At 46.1% G+C, this 24,552-nt stretch overlaps 2 protein-coding genes across 3 annotated transcripts; both read left to right on the forward strand.

Annotated features, from left to right (window-relative positions):
* Positions 1-14,558: 14,558 nt before the first annotated feature.
* LOC119297664 (phospholipase A1-Igamma1, chloroplastic-like) lies at positions 14,559-15,926 on the forward strand. Its single transcript, XM_037575367.1, has one exon. The coding sequence runs from the start codon at positions 14,559-14,561 to the stop codon at positions 15,924-15,926; it is 1,368 nt and encodes a 455-aa protein (XP_037431264.1).
* A 3,596-nt stretch (positions 15,927-19,522) lies between these two features.
* LOC119298957 (chloroplast stem-loop binding protein of 41 kDa b, chloroplastic-like) lies at positions 19,523-24,112 on the forward strand. 2 transcript variants are annotated; one of them, XR_005146042.1, is made up of 11 exons: positions 19,523-19,729; positions 19,814-19,954; positions 20,069-20,155; positions 20,247-20,337; positions 21,538-21,592; positions 22,831-22,891; positions 22,978-23,199; positions 23,284-23,400; positions 23,535-23,624; positions 23,706-23,957; positions 24,017-24,112. XR_005146042.1 is itself a non-coding variant. In XM_037576267.1 (10 exons), the coding sequence occupies exons 1-10, from the start codon at positions 19,637-19,639 to the stop codon at positions 23,880-23,882; spliced, it is 1,134 nt and encodes a 377-aa protein (XP_037432164.1). In that variant the 5' UTR covers positions 19,523-19,636; the 3' UTR covers positions 23,883-24,079. The 2 variants fall into 2 exon arrangements, 1 of the variants encoding a protein (XP_037432164.1); XM_037576267.1 differs by having other exon boundaries at positions 23,706-24,079.
* Positions 24,113-24,552: the final 440 nt, after the last annotated feature.

The following is a 24,552-nucleotide window of genomic DNA, read 5'->3' on the forward strand; positions in this document are numbered from 1 at the left end:
AATCGGTAAATGACAAGCAGTCTTGCTTGGATGAAAAAAAGTTACAAGGGCTTGATTCGTTTTGTTGCACCTGCACTACTCCTTAATTTGCTTTTCATCTTTGTTTTCCATAAATGTAAGAAGCCACGTCACCCATGTATGGACCCGCCTGCCAGCATCCACGTTAGCAGTACAATGGGCCCACATGCCAGAATCGTTGACCGATCAAACAACACATCATCACCGAAAAACAATGCTTGGTCCCACATGTAAGCAGACACATCATCATCTCTGGGCCCATATGCCAGTAGTGTTGGTTGGTCAAAACTGACACCGAGTTATTACTAACGGGACCGTCGACGATAAAACCCACGGCGGACCCACATGGAAGCAGCCACGTCAGCAACTGCTAGCTTCACTTGTCAGAATCTTTGACTGGTCAAACCCGCAGACCGATCACTGTTGATAGATTATCGTCACCAAAAACGATCTTAGGTGACAGATTGGCCTATCATAGGTGACATTCTGGTCCATCACCATAAACGCCCATCGGTGACAATTTTGGGTTTGTCACCTAAGACACGATATTGCGTGACGGAGGAAGTGGTACCATCAAGATTTTATTTTCTTATGACGGCGCTTCAGTGACGGTGGGGGTGACACCTCAAAAATGTCACTGTGGTATTTTCCATGACGAAAAATGTTTTTACGTGACACAAGTGAAACATCGCAAAATAGAGCAAATTTTTTAGTGCATGGATTGGGTTGGGTAACCCTTGCAATGAGGCTGACCGTGACTTCTTGTATGCCTCCACGACCATCACAATTGGCACTGGTGCTCGCACACTCTTCTAGGTCACCCCCTGGGTGATGGGACGGAAGCCCAAAGACATCGCACCATTAATCTTTAAGATGTCCGAGAGGAAAAACTGGAAAATTAGGCAAGCCTTGAAGGACGACGTTTGGATATCTAAAGTAAACATGTCCGCCAACTTCGCCATCATGCACTTCAAGTAGTTTCTAGAGCTTTGGGCTACTCTGCATGATTTTCAGCTTCATGAAGACATGGAGGACGACATCACTTGGAAGCACACCACTAGTGGCCTTTACTCGACGATGTCCTCGTACAAAATCTAGTTAATGGGATTGAGACGGCCCCTCATGTTATGCACGGTTTGGAAGGTCTAGGCGCTACCTAAGGTCAAATTCTTCGCTTAGTTAGTTGTGCAAAATCGAGTGTGGTCTACGGATAGGTTGGCTAAGAGTGGGTGGCCGAGCTGTGGCCTTTGCCCTCTCTGTAAGAAAGTGTTGGAATCAGTGGATCACCTTCTATTCAAGTGCAGGTTCACAGTCAAGGATTGGCTGCAGTTAGAACACATTGATTCTTTCACATGGCTCCACCTATGTGGTCCACCAAGGACTGGTGGATTGGGTTCTTCGACGCTTCTGTTCCTAACAGGAAGGCCATGGCCTCGCTTGCAATTTTAACCTCATGGGCCATTTGGAACGAGCAGAATGCTCGTGTCTTTGGCCACAAATGCACGCCACCAATGGTTATTGTTTAGGATATCAAGAAGGACAACGGCTCTATGGGTGGCCGCAGGTGCAAACAAAGTTGGGTTTAATCATGCCATGAGAGTAATTGCCTTTTGTATCTTGGGGTGTTGTAACACAAACAAACTCTATTCTCCTCTTAATCAAATATGAATTTTTTTGCCTTCGTTTAAAAAAAAGATCACCAAGGTGTGTGACTAGCCTACTGGTAGAGTTCCCCGTCAAAGTTTCTCATTGTTAACTAAGTGTACACCTTTGATAATCCTACATTGTTAGCTAAGTCTAAACCTTCGACACTCTCCAGTTGTACTCCGGGCTTCCAATAGGTTTCATCCTCCTACAACATGGTGTGGAGTTGATGTATCCCGGTGTTACTTACCTCCCACCATAAAAGGTAAGTTGTATTAGTGTAGTTTTCCAGTTTCTTTGGGCTGTTGGCCCTTGTAAATAATTTAAATTGTATTGATTTTAATAAAATTTCAAGGCTATAGGTTTTTTGCCCTATAGTAAATTGTAAAAAAAAGATGATGTGGAATTATGAATGATGTGTCCATGCCAGCGAGATGAGTGTTTAATATACAACGGCGGGATAATGGATTTGAGTGGGACAACTCTGAGGAAATTTATTTTTGTGTCGAGAGAGGAACCAAAGGATTTGCATCTAGGAGAGGTTGAAGACAACCACAACATCAATCTCGTGGATCTCACATGATGTCTTCAATGTCGCCCAGAGCCACATCGGCGGATGGGGCACGATAGACATACCTAATTTGAACCATATTTACTCCTATAAGTCGATGTCAGTGTCCCGCATGAGAGAATTTAAATATTTTTTTGCACCAAGTTATTCACAAGTGGCAAATTGTGGTATCCTGGTGTTGTTTACTTCTATAAAGTCAATGTGAAAATTAAGTATGAAAATATATTGCTCGTACTAGACAAACAAATTAATTTGTTTCATCCTATGGTCGTCCTACCTCCTTAGTGTTGTTGTGGAAATAACTTTCAACTAGGGGTATTCTTAGTAGCATGGTTAATGAAATATAAACGGGTGTGTGCCTGATGGCCTTATAGCAAAGGTTTTCATATATAGACAAAGTGGCACGGCATTGGAACAAGTCCAATTTTCTCGTGAGAGCACGACCTATTTCCTATATGAGGAAGAGTAGTGATCGGTGCATGATACATTTATAACGCGACTGCTTCTGAATTCCCACAACTCCTGATGGTCCGAGCCTTTCAATGTCCCTCGGACTTAAAATCCCGCTACCCTTGAACCTTGCTTCTAAGGAGGGGGGAGTGACTTTCCTCTTGATTTCTATTCAAATAGGATTGAATGGGTCACATGCCCATGGAGGCTATTTATAGCCTAGGGATCCTTGACAAATGAACACTGCTACCATTGTGGTGAGGAGGTGGGAGGGCAAAACATGATAATTTTTAGTCCATGGGTATATGGGCCCATGGTGGGCTAGGAGGGAAATTACGGCCCATGGGACGGAGAATTCCCTACATCATATGAAGGCTTTCCACTTGGACTTGGGTTTCATTGCCTTCATCTTTGACTTTTTTTTTACTTTTTGACCAAGGTGGACTGCTTGGGCCCATGAAATCTTGCTTGAACTTCTGTTGACCATATTTGACTTGTGTTGACCGTCCATGTGGATGCCATGTAGGACTCAAGCGGGACCCGAGTATAATTTAGCTATTCCTCAGCACACCCATCTTCCAATTATATAGTCTAGGCACCAAAAACTATCAAATTATTTGATCAAATGGTAGGCATAGCCCACATGATAGTATAGTGTCATTAATACTAAATTTTGCATCATATAACAAGTAATGATGCCATTTTTCACTTGTTATTTTACTTGTTTTGATCATATCTTATCAAGTATCCATTGTTTTAGTAGAATTACACTGGTCAGGCACTGCACTTACAGAAAAATGAAAATTGTTAGGAAGTTTCAAAATATTCCAAAAAACATAAAAGTAATATTAAATACTGGCACAAGGAGGTGTCCTAGAAGGACAAGGGGTTGCTAGTGGGAGCATGTGGGTTGGTGGCATGAGGTGCCCATGTTGTGCAGCTCGCATAGGAGTCTGCCTTGGCTGCCATTTTTTACAACACGATCTCCCAACTATCATGACATATCTTGATTTTTGACCGCAACGTTCGAGACAAAGCTTGAACGAAAGATCCTCATGGGAAGGCTGGAATCTTCCTCCACCAGTTCTGTGTGGGTGGGGTGGGGGAATTTGGTGTAACTATTATTGTCATCACTAAGACACTGAAGGCAGTGTCAGTGCCATCTACACAATTGTCTCCCTCGACTCCATCGACCAGTCTTGTGCAATCTTTGTACCCATACCCATTCAGAGTGTTGCTTCTTTTATACTAATTGATTGATACTTTACATGTGTTTATTAGTGGGCTATATATTTGTCTATTCAAACCATGAACAAAATCATTATGCCCCAGCTGATAATTTTGTGTGTGGATTATGCATAGTTCATGTAGTCCTCAGAAACATGGGAGGACCCTAATTGACCCGCTTCATCAATTTGCAATTAATTACGGGTTGCTTTAACCCCTTGTGTTGTAATTGCTAATGATACTGTTGCGTCACTTGTATGTCACTACAACATATTTGGGCTTTGATGAGAGCACTATATCATGAAGAGTTGAGGAGGGATGGCCGGAGTGGTAAGAGTTTGTATTCCAAATCTTCAATTCATGTCATAAGGGGAAGATATTGTTGGGAACGTAGTAATTTTTAAAAAAAATTCCTACGCACACGCAAGATCATGGTGATGCATAGCAACGAGAGGGAGAGTGTTGTCTACGTACCCTCGTAGACCGGAAGCGGAAGCGTTAGCACAACGCGGTTGATGTAGTCGTACATCTTCACGGCCCGACCGATCAAGCACGGAAACTACGGCACCTCCGAGTTCTAGCACACGTTCAGCTCGATGATGATCCCCGGACTCCGATCCAGCAAAATATCAGGGAAGAGTTCCGTCAGCACGACGGCGTGGTGACGATCTTGATGTTCTACCGTCGCAGGGCTTCGCTTAAGCACCGGTACAATATTATCGACGATTATAGTGGAGGGGGGCACCGCACACGGCTAAGAGAACGATCACGAAGATCAACTTGTGTGTCTAGAGGTGCCCCCCTGCCCCTGTATATAAAGGAGCAAGGGGGGAGGCCGGCCGGCCCTTGAGGCGCGCCAAGGAGGGGGGAGTCCTCCTCCTAGTAGGAGTAGGACTCCCCTTTCCTAGTCCAACTAGGAAGAGGGAAGGGGGAAGGAAAGAGAGGAAGAGGGAGAGGGAAAGAGGGGCCGCGCCCCCCTCCCCTAGTCCAATTCGGACTCCCCATGGGAGGGGGCGCGCCACCTCCTGGGCTGCTGCCCTCTCTCTCCCCTCAGGCCCACTAAGGCCCAATACTTCCCCGGGGGGTTCCGGTAACCCTTCCGGCACTTCGGTTTTCTCCGAAATCACCCGAAACACTTCCGGTGTCCGAATATAGCCGTCTAATATATCGATCTTATGTCTCGACCATTTCGAGACTCCTCGTCATGTCCGTGATCATATCCGGGACTCCGAACAACATTCGGTACATCAAAATATATAAACTCATAATGAAACTGTCATCGTAACGTTAAGCGTGCGGACCCTACGGGTTCGAGAACAATGTAGACATGACCGAGACACGTCTCCGGTCAATAACCAATAGCGGAACCTGGATGCTCATATTGGCTCCCACATATTCTATGAAGATCTTTTATCGGTCTGACCGCATAACAACATACGTTGTTCCCTTTGTCATCGGTATGTTACTTGCCCGAGATTTGATCGTCGGTATCTCAATACCTAGTTCAATCTCGTTACCGGCAAGTCTCTTTACTCGTTCCGTAATACATCATCCCGCAACTAACTTATTAGTTGCAATGCTTCCAAGGCTTATGTGATGTGCATTACCGAGAGGGCCCAGAGATACCTCTCCGACAATCGGAATGACAAATCCTAATCTCGAAATACGCCAACCCAACAAGTACCTTCAGAGGCACCTATAGAGCACCTTTATAATCACCCAGTTACGTTGTGACGTTTGGTAGCACACAAAGTGTTCCTCCGGTAAACGGGAGTTGCATAATCTCATAGTCATAGGAACATGTATAAGTCATGAAGAAAGCAATAGCAACAAACTAAACGATCAAGTGCTAAGCTAACGAAAAGGGTCAAGTCAATCACATCATTCTCCTAATGATGTGACCCGGTTAATCAAATGACAACTCATGTCTATGGTTAGGAAACATAACCATCTTTGATCAACGAGCTAGTCAAGTAGAGGCATACTAGTGACACTATGTTTGTCTATGTATTCACACATGTATTATGTTTCCGGTTAATACAATTCTAGCATGAATAATAAACATTTATCATGATATAAGGAAATAAATAATAACTTTATTATTGCCTCTAGGGCATACTTCCTTCAGTCTCCCACTTGCACTAGAGTCAATAATCTAGATTACACAGTAATGATTCTAACACCCATGGAGCCTTGGTGCTGATCATGTTTTGCTCGTGGAAGAGGCTTAGTCAGCAGGTCTGCAACATTCAGATCCGTATGTATCTTGCAAATTTCTATGTCTCCCACTTGGACTAAATCCCGAATGGAATTGAAGCGTCTTTTGATGTGCTTGGTTCTCTTGTGAAATCTGGATTCCTTTGCCAAGGCAATTGCACTAGTATTGTCACAAAAGATTTTCATTGGACCCGATGCACTAGCTATGACACATAGATCGGATATGAACTCCTTCATCCAGACTCCTTCGTTTGCTGCTTCCGAAGCAGCTATGTACTCTGCTTCACATGTAGATCCCGCCATGACGCTTTGTTTAGAACTACACCAACTGATAGCTCCACCATTCAGTAAAAACACGTATCCGGTTTGCGATTTAGAATCGTCCAGATCAGTGTCAAAGCTTGCATCAACGTAACCATTTACGATGAGCTCTTTGTCACCTCCATATATGAGAAACATATCCTTAGTCCTTTTCAGGTATTTCAGGATGTTCTTGACCGCTGTCCAGTGATCCACTCCTGGATTACTTTGGTACCTCCCTGCTAGACTTATAGCAAGGCACACATCAGGTCTGGTACATAGCATTGCATACATGATAGAGCCTATGGCTGAAGCATAGGGAACATCTTTCATTTTCTCTCTATCTTCTGCGGTGGTCGGACATTGAGTCTTACTCAATTTCACACCTTGTAACACAGGCAAGAACCCTTTCTTTGCTTGATCCATTTTGAATTTCTTCAAAACCTTTTCAAGGTATGTGCTTTGTGAAAGTCCAATTAAGCGTCTTGATCTATCTCTATAGATCTTAATGCCCAATATGTAAGCAGCTTCACCGAGGTCTTTCATTGAAAAAATCTTATTCAAGTATCCCTTTATGCTATTCAGAAATTCTATATCATTTCCAATCAATAATATGTCATCCACATATAATATCAGAAATGCTACAGAGCTCCCACTCACTTTCTTGTAAATACATGCTTCTCCTAAAGTCTGTACAAAACCAAATGCTTTGATCACACTATCAAATCGTTTATTCCAACTCCGAGAGGCTTGCACCAGTCCATAAATGGATCGCTGGAGCTTGCATACTTTGTTAGCTCCCTTTGGATCGACAAAACCTTCTGGTTGCATCATATACAACTCTTCTTCCAGAAATCCATTCAGGAATGCAGTTTTAACATCCATTTGCCAAATTTCATAATCATAAAATGCGGCAATTGCTAACATGATTCGCACAGACTTAAGCATCACTACGGGTGAGAAGGTCTCATCATAGTCAATCCCTTGAACTTGTCGAAAACCTTTTGTAACAAGTCGAGCTTTTAGACAGTAACATTACCGTCAGCGTCAGTCTTCTTCTTGAAGATCCATTTATTCTCAATTGCTTGCCGATCAATGGGGCAAGTCAACCAAAGTCCACACTCTGTTCTCATACATGGATCCCATCTTAGATTTCATGGCTTCTAGCCATTTTCCGGAATCTGGGCTCACCATCGCTTCTTCATAGTTTGTAGGTTCATCATGATCTAGTAGCATGACTTCCAGAACAGATTTACCGTACCACTCTGGTGTGGATCTTACTCTAGTTGATCTATGAGGTTCGGTAGTAACTTGATCTGAAGTTTCATGATCATTAACTTCCTCACTAATTGGTGTAGGTGTCACAGAAACTGATTTCTGTGATGTACTACTTTCCAATAAGGGAGTAGGTACAGTTACCTCATCAAGTTCTACTTTTCTCCCACTCACTTCTTTCGAGAGAAACTCCTTCTCTAGAAAAACTCTGAATTTAGCAACAAAAGTCTTGCCTTCGGATCTGTGATAGAAGGTGTACCCAACAGTCTCCTTTGGGTATCCTATGAAGACACATTTCTCTGATTTGGGTTCGAGCTTATCAGGTTGAAGCTTTTTCACATAAGCATCGCAGCCCCAAACTTTCAGAAACGACAATTTTGGTTTCTTGCCAAACCATAGTTCATAAGGCATCGTCTCAATGGATTTTGATGGTGTCATATTTAACGTGAATGCAGCCGTCTCTAAAGCATAACCCCAAAATGATAACGGTAAATCAGTAAGAGACAGCATAGATCACACCATATCTAATAAAGTATGATTACAACGTTCAGACACACCATTACGCTGTGGTGTTCCGGGTGGCGTGAGTTGCGAAACTATTCCGCATTGTTTCAAATGTAGACCAAACTCGTAACTCAAATATTCTCCTCCACGATCAGATCGTAGAAACTTTATTTTCTTGTTACGATGATTTTCAACTTCACCCTGAAATTCTTTGAACTTTTCAAATGTTTCAGACTTATGTTTCATTAAGTAGATATACCCATATCTGCTTAAATCATCTGTGAAGGTGAGAAAATAACGATATCCGCCACGAGCCTCAACATTCATTAGACCACATACATCTGTATGTATGATTTCCAACAAATCCGTTGCTCTCTCCATAGTACCGGAGAACGGCGTTTTAGTCATCTTACCCATGAGGCACGGTTCGCAAGTACCAAGTGATTCATAATTAAGTGGTTCCAAAAGTCCATCAGTATGGAGTTTCTTCATGCGCTTTATACCGATATGACCTAAATGGCAGTGCCACAAATAAGTTGCACTATCATTATCAACTCTGCATCTTTTGATTTCAATATTATGAATATGTGTATCACTACTATCGAGATTAATCAAAAATAGACCACTCTTCAAGGGTGCATGACCATAAAAGATATTACTCATATAAATAGAACAACCATTATTCTCTGATTTAAATGAATAACCGTCTCGCATCAAACAAGATCCAGATATAATGTTCATGCTCAACGTTGGCACCAAATAACAATTATTTAGGTCTAATACTAATCCCGAAGGTAGATGCAGAGGTAGCGTGCCGACCGCGATCACATCGACTTTGGAACCATTTCCCACGCGCATCGTCACCTCGTCCTTAGCTAATCTTCGCTTGATCCGCGGCCCCTGTTTTGAGTTGCAAATGTTAGCAACAGAACTAGTATCAAATACCCAGGTGCTACTTCGAGCATTAGTAAGGTACACATCAATAACATGTATATCACATATACCTTTGTTCACTTTGCCATCCTTCTTATCCGCCAAATACTTGGGGCAGTTCCGCTTCCAGTGACCAGTCTGCTTGCAGTAGAAGCACTCAGTTTCAGGCTTAGGTCCAGACTTGGGTTTTTTCTCCCGAGCAACAACTTCCTTGCTGTTCTTCTTGAAGTTCCCCTTCTTCTTCCCTTTGCCCTTTTTCTTGAAACTAGTGGTCTTATTGACCATCAACACTTGATGCTCCTTCTTGATTTCTACCTCCGCGGCTTTTAGCATTGCGAAGAGCTCAGGAATAGTCTTATTCATCCCTTGCATATTATAGTTCATCATGAAGCTTTTGTAGCTTGGTGGCAGTGATTGAAGAACTCTGTCAATGACACTATCAACAGAAAGATTAACCCCCAGTTGAGTCAAGTGATTATGATACCCAGACATTTTGAGTATATGTTCACTGACAGAACTACTCTCCTCCATCTTGCAGCTATAGAACTTATTGGAGACTTCATATCTCTCAATCTGGGCATTTGCTTGAAATATTAACTTCAACTCCTGGAACATCTCATATGCTCCATGACGTTCAAAGCGTCGTTTGAAGTCCCGATTCTAAGCCGTAAAGCATGGCACACTGAACTATCAAGTAGTCATCAGCTTTGCTCTGCCAGGCGTTCATAACATCTGGTGTTGCTCCAGCAGCAGGCCTGGCACCCAGCGGTGCTTCCAGGACGTAATTCTTCTATGCAGCAATGAGGATAATCCTCAAGTTACGGACCCAGTCTGTGTAATTGCTACCATCATCTTTCAACTTTGCTTTCTCAAGGAACGCACTAAAATTCAACGGAACAACAGCACGAGCCATCTATCTACAATCAAAGATAGACAAGCAAGATACTATCAGGTACTAAGTTCATGATAAATTTAAGTTCAATTAATCATATTACTTAAGAACTCCCACTTAGAAAGATATCCCTCTAATCCTCTAAGTGATCACGTGATCCAAATCAACTAAACCATGTCCGATCATCACGTGAGATGGAGTAGTATCAATGGTGAACATCAATATGTTGATCATATCTACTATATGATTCACGCTCGACCTTTCGGTCTCCGTGTTCCGAGGCCATATCTGTTATATGCTAGGCTCGTCAAGTTAAACCTGAGTATTCCGTGTGTGCAACTGTTTTGCACCCGTTGTATTTGAAAGTAGAGCCTATCACATCCGATCATCACGTGGTGTCTCAGCACGAAGAACTTTCGCAACGGTGCATACTCAGGGAGAACACTTATACTTTGATAATTTAGTGAGGGATCATCTTATAATGCTACCGTCAATCAAAGCAAGATAATATGTATAAAAGATAAACATCACATGCAATCAATATAAGTGATATGATATGGCCATCATCATCTTGTGCTTGTGATCTTCATCTTCGAAACACCGTCATGATCACCATCGTCACCGGCGCGACACCTTGATCACCATCGTAGCATCGTTGTCGTCTCGCCAATCTTATGCTTCCACGACTATCGCTACCGCTTAGTGATAAAGTAAAGCATTACAGCGCAATTGCATTGCATACAATAAAGCGACAACCATATGGCTCCTGCCAGTTGCCGATAACTCGGTTACAAAACATGATCATCTCATACAATAAAATTTAGCATCATGTCTTGACCATATCACATCACAACATGCCCTGCAAAAACAAGTTAGACGTCCTATACTTTGTTGTTGCAAGTTTTACGTGGCTGCTATGGGCTTAGCAAGAACCGTTTTTACCTACGCATCAAAACCACAACGATAGTTTGTCAAGTTGGTGTTGTTTTAACCTTCGCAAGGACCGGGCGTAGCCACACTTGGTTCAACTAAAGTTGGAGAAACTGACACCCGCCAGTCACCTGTGTGCAAAGAACGTCAGTAGAACCAGTCTCGCGTAAGCGTACGCGTAATGTCGGTCCGGGCCGCTTCATGCAACAATACCGCCGAACCAAAGTATGACATGCTGGTAAGCAGTATGACTTATATCGCCCACAACTCACTTGTGTTCTACTCGTGCACAACATCAACGCATAAAACCTAGGCTCGGATGCCACTGTTGGGAACGTAGTAATTTCAAAAAAAAATCCTATGCACACGCAAGATCATGGTGATGCATAGCAACGAGAGGGAAGAGTGTTGTCTACGTACCCTCGTAGACCGAAAGCGGAAGTGTTAGCACAAAGCAGCTGATGTAGTCGTACGTCTTCACGGCCCGACTGATCAAGCACCGAAACTACGGCACCTCCGAGTTCTAGCACACGTTCAGCTCGATGACGATCCCCGGACTCCGATCCAGCAAAGTATCGGGGAAGAGTTCCGTCAGCACGACGGCGTGGTGACGATCTTGATGTTCTACCGTCGCAGGGCTTCGCCTAAGCACCGCTACAATATTATTGAGGATTATGGTGGAGGGGGGCACCGCACACGGCTAAGAGAACGATCACGAAGATCAACTTGTGTGTCTAGAGGTGCCCCCTGCCCCTGTATATAAAGGAGCAAGGGGGGAGGCCGGCCGGCCCTTAAGGCGCGCCAAGGAGGGGGGAGTCCTCCTCCTAGTAGGAGTAGGACTCCCCTTTCCTAGTCCAACTAGAAAGAGGGAAGGGGAAGGAAAGAGAGGGAGAGGGAGAGGGAAAGAGGGGCCGCGCCCCCTCCCCTAGTCCAATTCGGACTCCCCATGGGAGGGGGCGCGCCACCTCCTGGGCTGCTGCCCTCTCTCTCCCCTCAGGCCCACTAAGGCCCAATACTTCCCCGGGGGGTTCCGGTAACCCTTCCGGCACTCCGCTTTTCTCCGAAATCACCCGAAACACTTTCGTGTCCGAATATAGCCGTCCAATATATCGATCTTTATGTCTCGACCATATCGAGACTCCTCGTCATGTCCGTGATCATATCCGGGACTCCGAACAACCTTCGGTACATCAAAATATATAAACTCGTAATGAAACTGTCATCGTAACGTTAAGCGTGCGGACCCTACGGGTTCGAGAACAATGTAGACATGACCGAGACACGTCTCCGGTCAATAACCAATAGCGGAACCTGGATGCTCATATTGGCTCCCACATATTCTATGAAGATCTTTTATCGGTCTGACCGCATAACAACATACGTTGTTCCCTTTGTTATCGGTATGTTACTTGCCCGAGATTTGATCGTCGGTATCTCAATACCTAGTTCAATCTCGTTACCGGCAAGTCTCTTTACTCGTTCCGTAATACATCATCCCGCAACTAACTTATTAGTTGCAATGCTTCCAAGGCTTATGTGATGTGCATTATCGAGAGGGCCCAGAGATACCTCTCCGACAATCGGAATGACAAATCCTAATCTCGAAATACGCCAACCCAACAAGTACCTTCAGAGGCACCTATAGAGCACCTTTATAATCACCCAGTTACGTTGTGACGTTTGGTAGCACACAAAGTGTTCCTCCGGTAAACGGGAGTTGCATAATCTCATAGTCATAGGAACATGTATAAGTCATGAAGAAAGCAATAGCAACAAACTAAACGATCAAGTGCTAAGCTAACGAAAAGGGTCAAGTCAATCACATCATTCTCCTAATGATGTGACCCGGTTAATCAAATGACAACTCATGTCTATGGTTAGGAAACATAACCATCTTTGATCAACGAGCTAGTCAAGTAGAGGCATACTAGTGACACTATGTTTGTCTATGTATTCACACATGTATTATGTTTCCGGTTAATACAATTCTAGCATGAATAATAAACATTTATCATGATATAAGGAAATAAATAATAACTTTATTATTGCCTCTAGGGCATACTTCCTTCAGATAAGGACCCTAGAACATAAAATTGTGATTAGGTTTTACCTTATTATCTCCCATCTAAGTTGGGTATGCTATTCTGGAGGTATAATCGTAGAGATAAATATAATTGTAGACATGTGTTTCGTGGTATGATAAGCTTTGCCTCCACCCACGCAAAAGCAAACGAATCATGTATGGAAATCAAACAAGTATGAAATCCATTAATTAGACATGTATTCCTACACCCTAGAGAACACTTGTACTCCCTCTGTTAAAGAAATATAAGAGTGTTTAGTTCACTCACTAAAGTAGTGATCTAAACACTCATATATTTCTTTACGGAGGGAGTATTTGGTAAGTGCACTTTCTAGCTTGTTATTGAGCTGAACTTGAGTGCTAGCATATCTTTGATCGTTATTTATTTATTTGCAACTCTGCCTGAAGCAAAATAGTACTCATACGGTCTGAGCAATTGCAGTTCATTCCAAGCTATTTCTACACACCAATCCCCCCCCCCCCCTTCCTCAATGTGTTCAACGCTCATTGAAAAGACAAATGTACCTCCTATACTTGTGGGTATCACTCATCTTCACGGAGACGACACCTCCATGTCGTCATCGCATTAATTTGTTGAGTAGTCCTATGCTATCCAATCTGACTCTCGAGTTAAGCTCTTCCTATGCTCACCAATGTGTGGGCGTCCTTTGATTCTGGATGAGGATAGGAGGTCCCCCTTGGCCATAGAGTTCGGCGACACAATACGACAATTGCACTAACATTGTCGTAGGCGACGAAGGCTTGTTCCCGTCTCCATGAACCAACCACTTTATCTTAAAACGACATTGTTTCTCCTCCTTTGTACCAGCGAGGTCATCAGCGAAGCTGCGCCTTTCTTCTTTTTGCTCGTTCATGTTAATGGATTGTAAGTTATATCTTTCACTGATTGAGGTTTAACGAATTTACAGTTCCTGCTAGCAGTAATGCTCTATGTCCAAAGAGAGGTATATTGCGCTCGAGTAATGCTAGACACACGGGCTGATGAATACGGATTCAACTGTCTCTGATTAGCTGGCATAGTTTGATTGGAGATTAAGGAGGAAGCAGGGCCCACCCCCGTGAATTTTTTTTTGGGGGGGGGGGGTTAATTAGTGTAAAGATCCCCGTAATCCACCCATGATTTTCCGTTTGTCACCGAACTTGAAAATCATGATTCACAAAAAAAAAACTTGAAAACCGTGCAGCTTGGTCACTGAACTTGGTAAATAAAACAACAAATATGCCAAGTGGTATGATGCTACTGCGTTTCGTCCATTATTTTTTGTGACCTTCTCATCGCCGGCCGTCTTCTTTCTGGGCCGCCGTTCCGTTGACCTCGGGACCAAGTGGATCTGAGCGACGACTCACCCCGCCGGTAGGTGCTTGCCACTGGCTACCTAGTAGTATATGCCTATATCTACTTCCGTACCACGACCATGCACAGGCAGAGCCGCGAATGCAATACAACTCAACACGGCCGATCTTGAGCGCCGGCGAGCGAGCCCTGCCCGTCGATGTCGATCGCCGGTCGTAGCCTGGCCGCCGTCTTCAAGCGCCTCCTCCAGTTCACTGTCATCTCTGTTGCCATAGCTGTTGCCGTGCAGCCTCTGACGTCCTCGCTGCCGCCTCCTGTCGACCCTCACGCTAAGCTCGCCCGTGGCGGCGGGTGGGATGCGGCGCTCCTCGACCCGCTCGACGCCGGCCTCCGCTCGGAGATACTCAGGTATGGCGACCTCGCGCAGGCCACCTACGACGCCTTCGACGGCCGCCACTGGTCCAAGAACTGCGGCAGCTGCCTCCACGGCCTCCGTCGCATGCTCCCGGCCCTCGGGCTCGCCGGCCACGGGTACGTCGCCACCGCGTTCATCTACACAACCTGCGACGTCGATATCCCCCGGTGGCTCATGGCGCGGCTCCACGCCGACGCCTGGGACGACCACGCCAACTGGGCCGGGTACGTCGCGGTCGGCGGCGCGGAGGAGGCCAGCCGGGTCGGGCACCGGGACGTCGTCGTCGTGTGGCGCGGCACGATGGCGGCAGAGGAGTGGTTCATGGACCTGAGGACGGGCCTCGTGCCGTTCGACGCCGCCGACGGCGACGGCGCCATGGTGGCCGAGGGGTTCCACACCTTGTACACGTCCAGCAACGCCGGGACCAAGTACGGCGCGCGCAGCGCCCGTGACCAGGTCGCCGACGAGCTCAATCGGCTTGTGGACTACTTCGGGAAGCGCGGCGAGAAGGTCCACGTCACCTTCACGGGGCACAGCCTCGGCGGCGCGCTGGCCCTGCTCTCCGCCAGGGACGCCGCGGCGGCGCACCCGGGCGTCCCCGTCCGCGCCGTCACCTTCTCCGCGCCGCGCGTCGGCAACAGGGCCTTCTGCGACGGGCTCTCGTCGCGCAACGTCAGCGTCCTGCGCGTCGTCGTCAACACCGACCTCGTGCCGACCGTCCCCCGGACAGCGCTCGAGGCCTCCGTCTCCGGAGTGCTGGGCGGCCTGTGGGCGCTGGTTGGACTCCGGCAGGCGTTCGAGTACGTGCACGTCGGCCACGAGCTCGCGTTGAACGTCTCCAACTCGCCGCACCTCAAGGACTCTCACGACCCGGTGGGGTCTCACAACCTGGAGCTGTGCTTGCACCTGCTGGACGGCCACGAGAGCGCCGCCGGCGAGTTCCGGCGGGAGGACGGTGCGCCGCGGCGTGACGTGGCGCTGGTGAACAAGCGTTCGGCGATGCTGAGCGACACGGAGGGCATTCCGGAGAAGTGGAGCCAGATGGCGAACAAGGGGCTCGAGCGCGACGGCTCCGGCCGGTGGGTGCTGCCGGCGCGGGAGCGCGACGACATGCCGGCGAACGACGTGCTGCCGCTGTCGGAGCTGGACTAACGCGTCCGATGATCTACCTGTGTGTGCTACTACTCTTAAGTGTCAATTTGCTTAGTGTGATGATGTATTGATGTGTTAGTAATTACTAGTTTGTTCGTAAACTGTACATTTGCAAGCTTCTTAATTAGGGTAAAACAATTATTTTACTCTGAAAAAACTAAAATTGCAACCGTGAATCCAGTGTTTTGATCATAATCAGAAAAACTGCAATTTAACTCCCAACACCAATTTGTTCACCATGTCATATTGGCCCAGTTTTTTTGGTTGATTCTCCTATAATCTTGAGAACCCAGTTCTTTTGGTCGATTCTCAAGATTCTGGGAGAATCGTCTAAAAGAATTGGGTCATTATCTTTTATGGAGAGATGCCACTAGCAAAACATCCTGGCCCATTATTACTTTCAATCTTGATTTTTCAAAAAAAAAAACTTTCAATCTTGATCAACTTTCTTTTAATTTCAGTTACAATCTGAATTTTAGTTTCTTTTGTTGCAATCACTAAAACATCATATCATCCTAGTGCAAAGTAGGGAGATAATATGGGTAAGACCTGTTCAAGGGGTTGTAAGTCCTGCCTTTCTCAACAACTTGGCAATGAACAAGATCCTTGAGGATGTTGTCCTAAGCAACCTCTTAAACAGTGTCTGTATCAGGCTCCATCATGAACAAGGAAAAGTACCAGCAAGTAAAGACAAAGGCATACGATAAACAACAAGCATTGCAACTCAAGCATGGATGATGCATTGCATTTTAAAAGGTTTGAGGTGATCCAAAACTAAGCTATACATTTTTAAATGGTGGTAGAAATCCAAAGTACATAAGGATCCAAAGTGAAACTCCATGTGCATATTAAGATTATAGTTGACTTACTCCTGATCAGTGGGTTAAAATTGTTTAAACATGCATGCGAATGTCATATTCAGATTCTTCACATTTTTTTTGATGAAAATGCATATATTATTTACATGAATTGGAGTTAGGATGAAAATGTTATGCTTTATGCAAATTTAAAGGGTTTTTATGCAAAATAGTTAGTGCACAAAATGTAAAGTGCTCAAATACGGGAGGTTGTTATGACGACAATTAGCATATTTTCACTTAGAATTAGGTGTCTTCCAATCAATTTTCACAATATCCTTCTTTTTGAGAAACTAGGTGAAACAATAATCCTAGAACTACAGACCCTAACGGACATTTTACGAATCCTCTACACTAGTTATCCCACACGTAGAATCCGTAAAAACTTTTCATGGCTCTAGCATAACTCATGGTGAAATCAAGCAAAAGGGGCGCGCACGGGGTAAAATTCAGAAAATCTCACATCTATTATTTAGAAATAAGGAATAAAAGTGATGAAAAATCTACTCATCAACTGACCCAAGAGTTCCGGGCTATCTATATAACAGTGAGACATCAGTGAATTTGAGGACCCTCTCTCATATATTTTGGTTATGTTTGTGGGAGCACTTTTGTGTGTGTATGTGCAGTTAATTCCCACAATACGTTAAAGGTGCACCCCCTCTTAGTAGTGTAGCTGGTTAAGGGCATATATGCTCTTTCACAGTCTTTGCACGTCGCGACTTTACCTCGTGCCTCGTGACAGACGGCGAATGCCTTCTCCTCCTTTGCATATGCGGCGTGATGATTGGCACGCGACTCTGAGTGGGTCTGTGAGGATTGAAGAGCATAGAGCACCCCTCCCACTTCTTTGCTTTGGCAGCCACACAGGCGACACACGCCTCCTTTCCCTTGGTGGCAACGACCTCCTCTGCATGGTAGCAACATGGACGCCATCTAATGGGGAGGGTAGGATGTTGTGTCGGTTGTTGTGGGAGATGCCGATGTCGGTAAGCCCAATTGAGCTTGCATGACGGAGATGAGGAGGATATGACGATAGGATGAGTGTGGCGGCGACACGGATGTGTGTTTTTGTTGGGAGAAATGAGTGGTTTAGGGTTTTGGAGGGAGGGAGCGTGGACAAGCTTTAATAGCCGGGTTAGGCTCCTTGGACAACGTGCTGGGTGGACAGGCATCAATGCGGGTAGCCGAAGGAGTGAGTCAGGTAGGGTTCTTGGTGGGACTAGTATGTTGGCGTTTGATGTGAAGTATGTCTAAACTCCCCTAAGCTCCCCATTTGAGACTGGACCGAGGAATTTCAGACGTTTAGACCGGTCCGACCACCGCGTTGGACGCATAAAAGTGTCCAGACCGATTAGATATATGGGGACTTATTTTCTAATCCCTATATGGGAAAAAAATGCCAAATGAAGACCGAGCTTCATGAAGGCCTTAATTTGAAAAGTTTAAAATTCAAACTTTTTCGTTTAAAAAATTTCAAAAAATTACACATATACCTACATACATCATGAACATATGCACAAATTTTCAGGCCAAAATACATTAAGAGCTACACAAAAAAGACAAACTGAGGCCTTTTAGCATTGTACTGTTAATCCTTAAAGTCTATAGTATAATTTTGTTTTCTTTGTACAGCTTGCAATTCAAGGTATTTCATCCTGAAATTTTTCATAAATACACATTGCATCCTTGCGTAGTTGTGTATTTATTTTTTTAAATTTATTTTGAAACAAAAAAAATTAAATTTTAAAATTTTCAAAATAAAAGCCTTCATGAAGCTTATTTTGTACTCCCTTGGCCTAAGGCATTGTACAATGCAAGATTCTTAAGGGAGGCATTTAAAGAAATAAAGCAAACTTTTTGTCAAGTATCGATGCTTATTTATATAGGATAGACGCAGACGCTTAAACGACCAATTAGTGCCAGGTGAGGGCCCACCTGTCAGCTTTCCCGGCTTACTTCAACAGTCCACGCGCTCCTCGCACCGCAAGTTCTCCCATAACCCCGTCGGCCGCGAGACGCCGCCGCAGTCTTCGGCTGCTGGCGCCTCCAAGGTGTAGGTCGGCTGCTGGCGCCTCCAAGGTGTAGGCCGAGCGGCTCTCCCGCTGTGGTGATGGTGGCGAGGCAGGGGCGCGATCTGCGGGCGACACGGGGGCGACGCTGGGCCGGTGGATGCGCGGGTGCCTCCTCCCGCAGGGGGGTGACTCTGGGCCGATGGCCTCTCCGCCGAGGAACTCCAGGACGCCGGCTAGCTGCACCGCCGCACCATCCGGAAAGAGCGGAAGACCGCGGAGGCCGCCGGCAGCGCGCAGGCAGGTACTCGTATAATCAGTTAATAAACCGTCCGATCCATTTTTGTTTTGGGTTCGGCATTGACCAATCGAGGTCAAATGCGGACAATGTACGCAGGAGTCGCTGGCGACGGCGAAGATGGTGGATCTCGCCGGAAACGGAGGGGGAGATGGAGGCCAAGGGCCCAAGGCGGAGGGGATGAGGACGGCAGGTCGTCACACGCCATGGCTCCTATGTTTGACTGACACCAGAAGAAGAGGAGAGGAGAAAACAAATGTCGCCATCAGTTGATCAGAAATTCAGAATGCTGCTGCCCATTAAGTGGACACGAGAGCGGATGGGAGGAGAGGACCCAACAGAGGATAGATAGGGCGGGCTCCCCCCTCCACACAAGCCAAAACGATCCCTGGCGCCTCATTTTTCATTCCTATTAGCACGCACCGAACCACAGGTTTCAGACAAGGGATATACCGCCGCCATCCTGGACAGGCAAACAAAGCCCTCTCCTCTTGTTTGCGCATCGTATTTTCAGTAGCACAAGCTCAGGGAGAGGGGAGAGAGATGGCGGCGGCAAGCGTCTCCCTGAAGAGCAGCCTCTTCCTGTCTTCCCCTCTTTCCGACTTCGGCGGCGCGGCCATCTCCATCTCGGCCCAGGTGATCAAAAGAACACACAAGCTTTCTTTGGTTCGAGGATAAGATGATCAAACTAAAAATGGTTGTGGGTTTTCTCTTTGGCAGAATAGGAGAAGGTCATGGCAGCCAAGGGGGGCGAGAATGCAGGTGGCAGCAGCTGCAGACTCCAAGAACATTCTCATCATGGGAGGCACCAGGTTCATCGGCCTCTTCCTGTCCAGGAAACTTGTCCAGGAGGGACACCAGGTCAGTCTGGACATACATTTCTGATCCAAAGAATGGCTCCTTGGGCTAATTATTTTATTACGACCCTTAATGTTTTGAGAGTTTACATGAAGTAAAAAAGATGAATTTTGTCAGGTGACATTGTTCACCAGAGGAAAGGCACCCATAACCCAGCAGTTGCCAGGTGAATCAGATGCAGAGTATGCAGAGTTCTCTTCCAAGGTATGGCGTTTCCTCCTACCCTGTCCTTGTGTCACTTGTTCAGCCTTATTTGCATAACAACCGTGATATTTAGGATGGTTTTTGCGTGTAGGTGCTGCATTTGAAAGGTGATAGGAAAGACTTTGATTTCGTGAAAACCAGCCTTGCTGCTAAGGGCTTCAATGTCGTCTATGATATTAATGGTAAACCGGACAGCTCAATATACACTTTTTTATTAACACAGCAGCGCCGTATTTCATTGATTAGGCACGGAAGTTAAATTACACGGAGTAGTTACAAGCATGTAAGGATCAGCAGTCTAGAAAAAACTAAGGAGATTCAAGGGTGCTGCCAGTCTATCTTTCGGAACTCGGAGCTTCGCAGCGTAGGGGTCTGCGATGGAGAAATTGGACCGACAATCTGTTATCCTTGGCGAGCACTGAAACTTGGTTAAGGGATACTTCTCGGAGTACATCATTCATAGGAGGAACCATCGGCACGGATATCCCCTCCCGCCTCTCCTTTTCATGCTCTGCTTGCCAGTTTAATCTTGCTTGGTCTGAAGGCATCCTTGTTCCCTTTGGTTCGCGGATTGTTAAGCATAGAACTTTGCTCTATGCTGATGATGCTGTGATTTTTATCCGCCCTGATATTGAAGATGTCAGCGTGGTCAACAGTCTCCTAGATCCCTTTAGCCGGGCAACTGGTCCTTCAACCATCATCGCCAAGAGCAGCATTTTGCTCATTACATGCGACCACATTGACCTGAATGCTATCAGGCTACAACATACTAAATAGATAGATCTTTCGGGTACCACACTAATGTTTGTTCATAACTACCAACCAGGTGCAAATAAGCCTGTCAATTACACGAAAATGCCAAACGGAGACCGAGCTCCATGGAGGCCTTTATTTGAAAACTTCAAAATTCAAAATTTTCAGATTCAAAAAATTCTGAAAATAAATACGCATATACCTAGATACAAATTGTACATGTGTGCAAATTTTCAGGTCGAAATACATTAAAATGTGAGCTACACAAAAAAGACAAATCTGGGGCTTTTTAGCATACGTACTGTTCATATTTAAAGTCCATAATTTTGTCATTTTTATGCAGCCCGTAATTCAAGGTATTTCATCCTGAATTTTTTTTCACACATACACTTTACATCCTTGCATACATGTGTATTTTTTTCAGAATTTTTTGAAACTGGAATTTATGAATTTTGAATTTTTCAAACTAAAGGGTTCCATGGAGCTCGGTCTCCAAAATGCCCTACTCTGTCAATTAGTACTATAGCACTGGAAGATTGCTTCTGAAATGCAAAATGGCACTTCCCCAACTGAAACTATCATCTGATATCTCCCAAATGTTGTAACTCTTCTGTGTCATGGTATTTCAGGGCGTGAGGCCACTGAAGTATCCCCCATACTAGAAGCGTTGCCGAACCTGGAACAGTAAGCTGGTTACTTGATCGGATGCAAAACAAGAGAGTGAATTGCGAAAAACCACCATATTTGGGGCTTCATCTGCGGAAAACCACCAGGTCACTAATTTTTTGCAAAAATCACCGCGGATTCGGTAAACATTTTGCAAATCGCACTGATCAGGTGATTTGGCTCATTTGATCACTTTCTGACAAATGGGACCAGATTGTAAGGAGCTGACTTGGCATAACATTTACACACACCCTTAGATCTAAAAAGAAAAAGCAATCAGCCCCTCTTTTGCACAACTGCCAGAGAGAGGAGAGGAGGAGGCGTTCCCGGCGAGGCCGACCTCGTCGGTGCAGACGGCCGCGCAGTGGAGGAGATCCCTGCGGAGAGCTCCTCGACGGTGCCGGCGGGGTCGGGCCCATGCGCCGCCGCGCGGTTGGAGCCGGGCGGTTGCTCGGCCATGGCCTCGCGCTCATGTGCTGCTGTCCACGCCACGCACAGGCAGCGGAGGAGCTCACCATCGTTGGTCGCTGCTTGCTCCGGTGATGCGTCCGAGCTGCACGCCGCCGCGCAGCTGCTGCTGCTTGTGCTCGTGCTGTGCTCCGCTTCTTGCTCTGGTGTTCTGCGCTGCCGCCGCTGCTTGCTCCGGGGCTGCGCGCCACCGGCCGGGGAAAGAGGAGGGAGGAAGGAGAAAGGGAGGCGTGGGTGCATCGCCGTGCGGCTTGGGGCCGCCGTGCTTGCTACCGAGGAGAGGAGCGGGGCCGGGGTCGTAGCAGCTTGGGGCCGGCCCGCGCGGGGCAGGGGCTGGGGTCGTAGCCTCTTGGCGCCGGTCGGCGCGAGGGGTGGGGCCGCGGTCGTAGCGGCTTGGGGCCAGCCGGCACGGTGGTGGGGGGTCGCCGGAGTGGCGCGGGGGTTTGGCAGCTCGGGGCCTCTCCCGATCCAGACAGGATCGAGGCAGGGGGCGGAGGAGGGCCTGATTGTTTTTTGTTTTTACAATTCAGGGGTGTGTCTGTCAAAACTTTGCCTAGTCAGCTCCTTACAATCTGGTCCCACTTGTCAGAAAGTGATCAAATGAGCCAAATCACCTGAATAGTGCGATTTGCAAAATGTTTACCGAATCCGTGGTGATTTTTGCAAAAAATTAGTGACCTGCTGCAGATGAAGCTTCAAATGTGGTGGTTTTTCGCAATTCACTCAAAACAAGACGTTTTGCAAATTTTAGTGCCCTGAACTATCTAGCATTCTGGTACTATTTTCAGGTTTATCTATTGCTCATCGGCAGGAGTCTACCTTAAATCAGACCTGCTCCCACACTTTGAGGTATTTCCATACCACTCACATGAATGTCAACATAAAGGCGCCACCATAACTGACTTGTGGCGAGCGTATGTATACCCATCCGGCAGACCGACGCCGTGGACCCGAAAAGCCGGCACAAGGGAAAGCTGGAGACGGAGAGCCTGCTGGAGACGAGCGGCGTGAACTGGACGTCCATCAGGCCGGTCTACATCTACGGCCCTCTCAACTACAACCCCGTGGAGGAGTGGTTCTTCCACCGGCTCAAGGCTGGTCGCCCGATCCCCATCCCTAACGCCGGGAACCAGATCACCCAGCTCGGCCACGTCAAGGTCGGTGCATTGACATGCTGTGAATCGCTATTGTGCTTGATGTTTTAGAAGCCATCCTCTGTATCTTGTGCTGGTTTGCGACAGGATTTGGCGACGGCCTTCATCAAGGTCCTCGGCAACCCCAAGGCGAGCAAGCAGGTGTACAACATCTCTGGCAGCAAGTACGTCACCTTCGACGGGCTAGCACGGGCATGCGCAAAGGTCATCAATGACAAACCGCTCCTCATTTGCAAACTACTACTCCATATCTGGGCAATTAATTAGTTTCTAACTATTCGCAAAAAAAAAATCTAACTATACTTTTTCTTTTGCTTGGTGTTTGGTATGCAATGCAGGCTGGAGGGTTCCCTGAGCCGGAGATCATCCACTACAACCCCAAGGACTTCGATTTCGGCAAGAAGAAGGCCTTCCCCTTCAGAGACCAGGTATTTCTTCTGCATCCTGCTCTGAAAAAGTACAACTATTGTAGTGTTGCCGACTGACACTGCACGATGCAACGATGGCAGCATTTCTTCGCGTCGGTGGAGAAGGCCAGCAAGGACCTCGGGGTTACACCGGAGTACGACCTCCTCGACGGCTTGACGGACTCCTACAACCTCGACTTCGGGCGCGGGACCTTCAGGAAGGAGGCCGACTTCACCACGGACGACATGATCCTTGGCAAGAAGCTCGTGAGCGTGTGAGCCGATCTGAGGTGTGCATGGACGGACACATGGCTCATGGCAGCGCAAAGCGTGTGGCGACTGTGCCTGTGCGGGTGCATATGTAGCACAGGGAAGACGATCTCAGTTTTGGGATATAAGGTTCACTCATCTGATGAAATGTACTGCTGACACCTAATTCTCTCCTCGTGCCATTTGGTTTATTTCGGTTCAGTTTATATTGTTTATAATAAATATCAGTTTTCTAAGAACGGAACCCGAATTTGATCACTAATGATTTGAAAACTGAACCTAATAATATCGGTTTTCTAAGAGTGGAACCCGAATTTGATCACTAATGATTTGAAAACTGAACCTAATAATATCGGTTTTCTAAGAGTGGAACCCGAATTTGATCACTAAAGATTTGAAAACCGAACCTAATATTATCGGTTTTCTAAGAACGGAACCTGAATTTGATCACTAAAGATTTGAAAACCGAACCTAATAATATCGGTTTACTAAGAACGGAACCTGAATTTGATCACTAAAGATTTGAAAACCGAACCAAATAATATTGGTTTACTAAGAACGGAACCTGAATTTGATCACTAAAGATTTGAAAACCGAACCTAATAGATTGAAATATTCGGTTTAACTGGATTGCGCATAGTCACATGCCAATCGAACAGGGACCTCCTATTCAGGAGGG

The sequence above is a fragment of the Triticum dicoccoides genome, chromosome 5A, assembly GCF_002162155.2.
Source record: "Triticum dicoccoides isolate Atlit2015 ecotype Zavitan chromosome 5A, WEW_v2.0, whole genome shotgun sequence".
Classification (NCBI taxonomy): domain Eukaryota; kingdom Viridiplantae; phylum Streptophyta; class Magnoliopsida; order Poales; family Poaceae; genus Triticum; species Triticum dicoccoides.

Bases quoted from the DNA above. Each gene is read 5' to 3' on its own strand.
- LOC119297664 (XM_037575367.1), top strand. From the start codon at position 14,559: ATGTCGATCGCCGGTCGTAGCCTGGCCGCCGTCTTCAAGCGCCTCCTC.
- LOC119298957 (XM_037576267.1), top strand. From the start codon at position 19,637: ATGGCGGCGGCAAGCGTCTCCCTGAAGAGCAGCCTCTTCCTGTCTTCC. The intron at 20,156-20,246 runs GTATGGCGTTTC...TTTTGCGTGTAG, and splicing joins ATGCAGAGTTCTCTTCCAAG to GTGCTGCATTTGAAAGGTGA. The intron at 23,625-23,705 runs GTATTTCTTCTG...CAACGATGGCAG, and splicing joins CCTTCCCCTTCAGAGACCAG to CATTTCTTCGCGTCGGTGGA.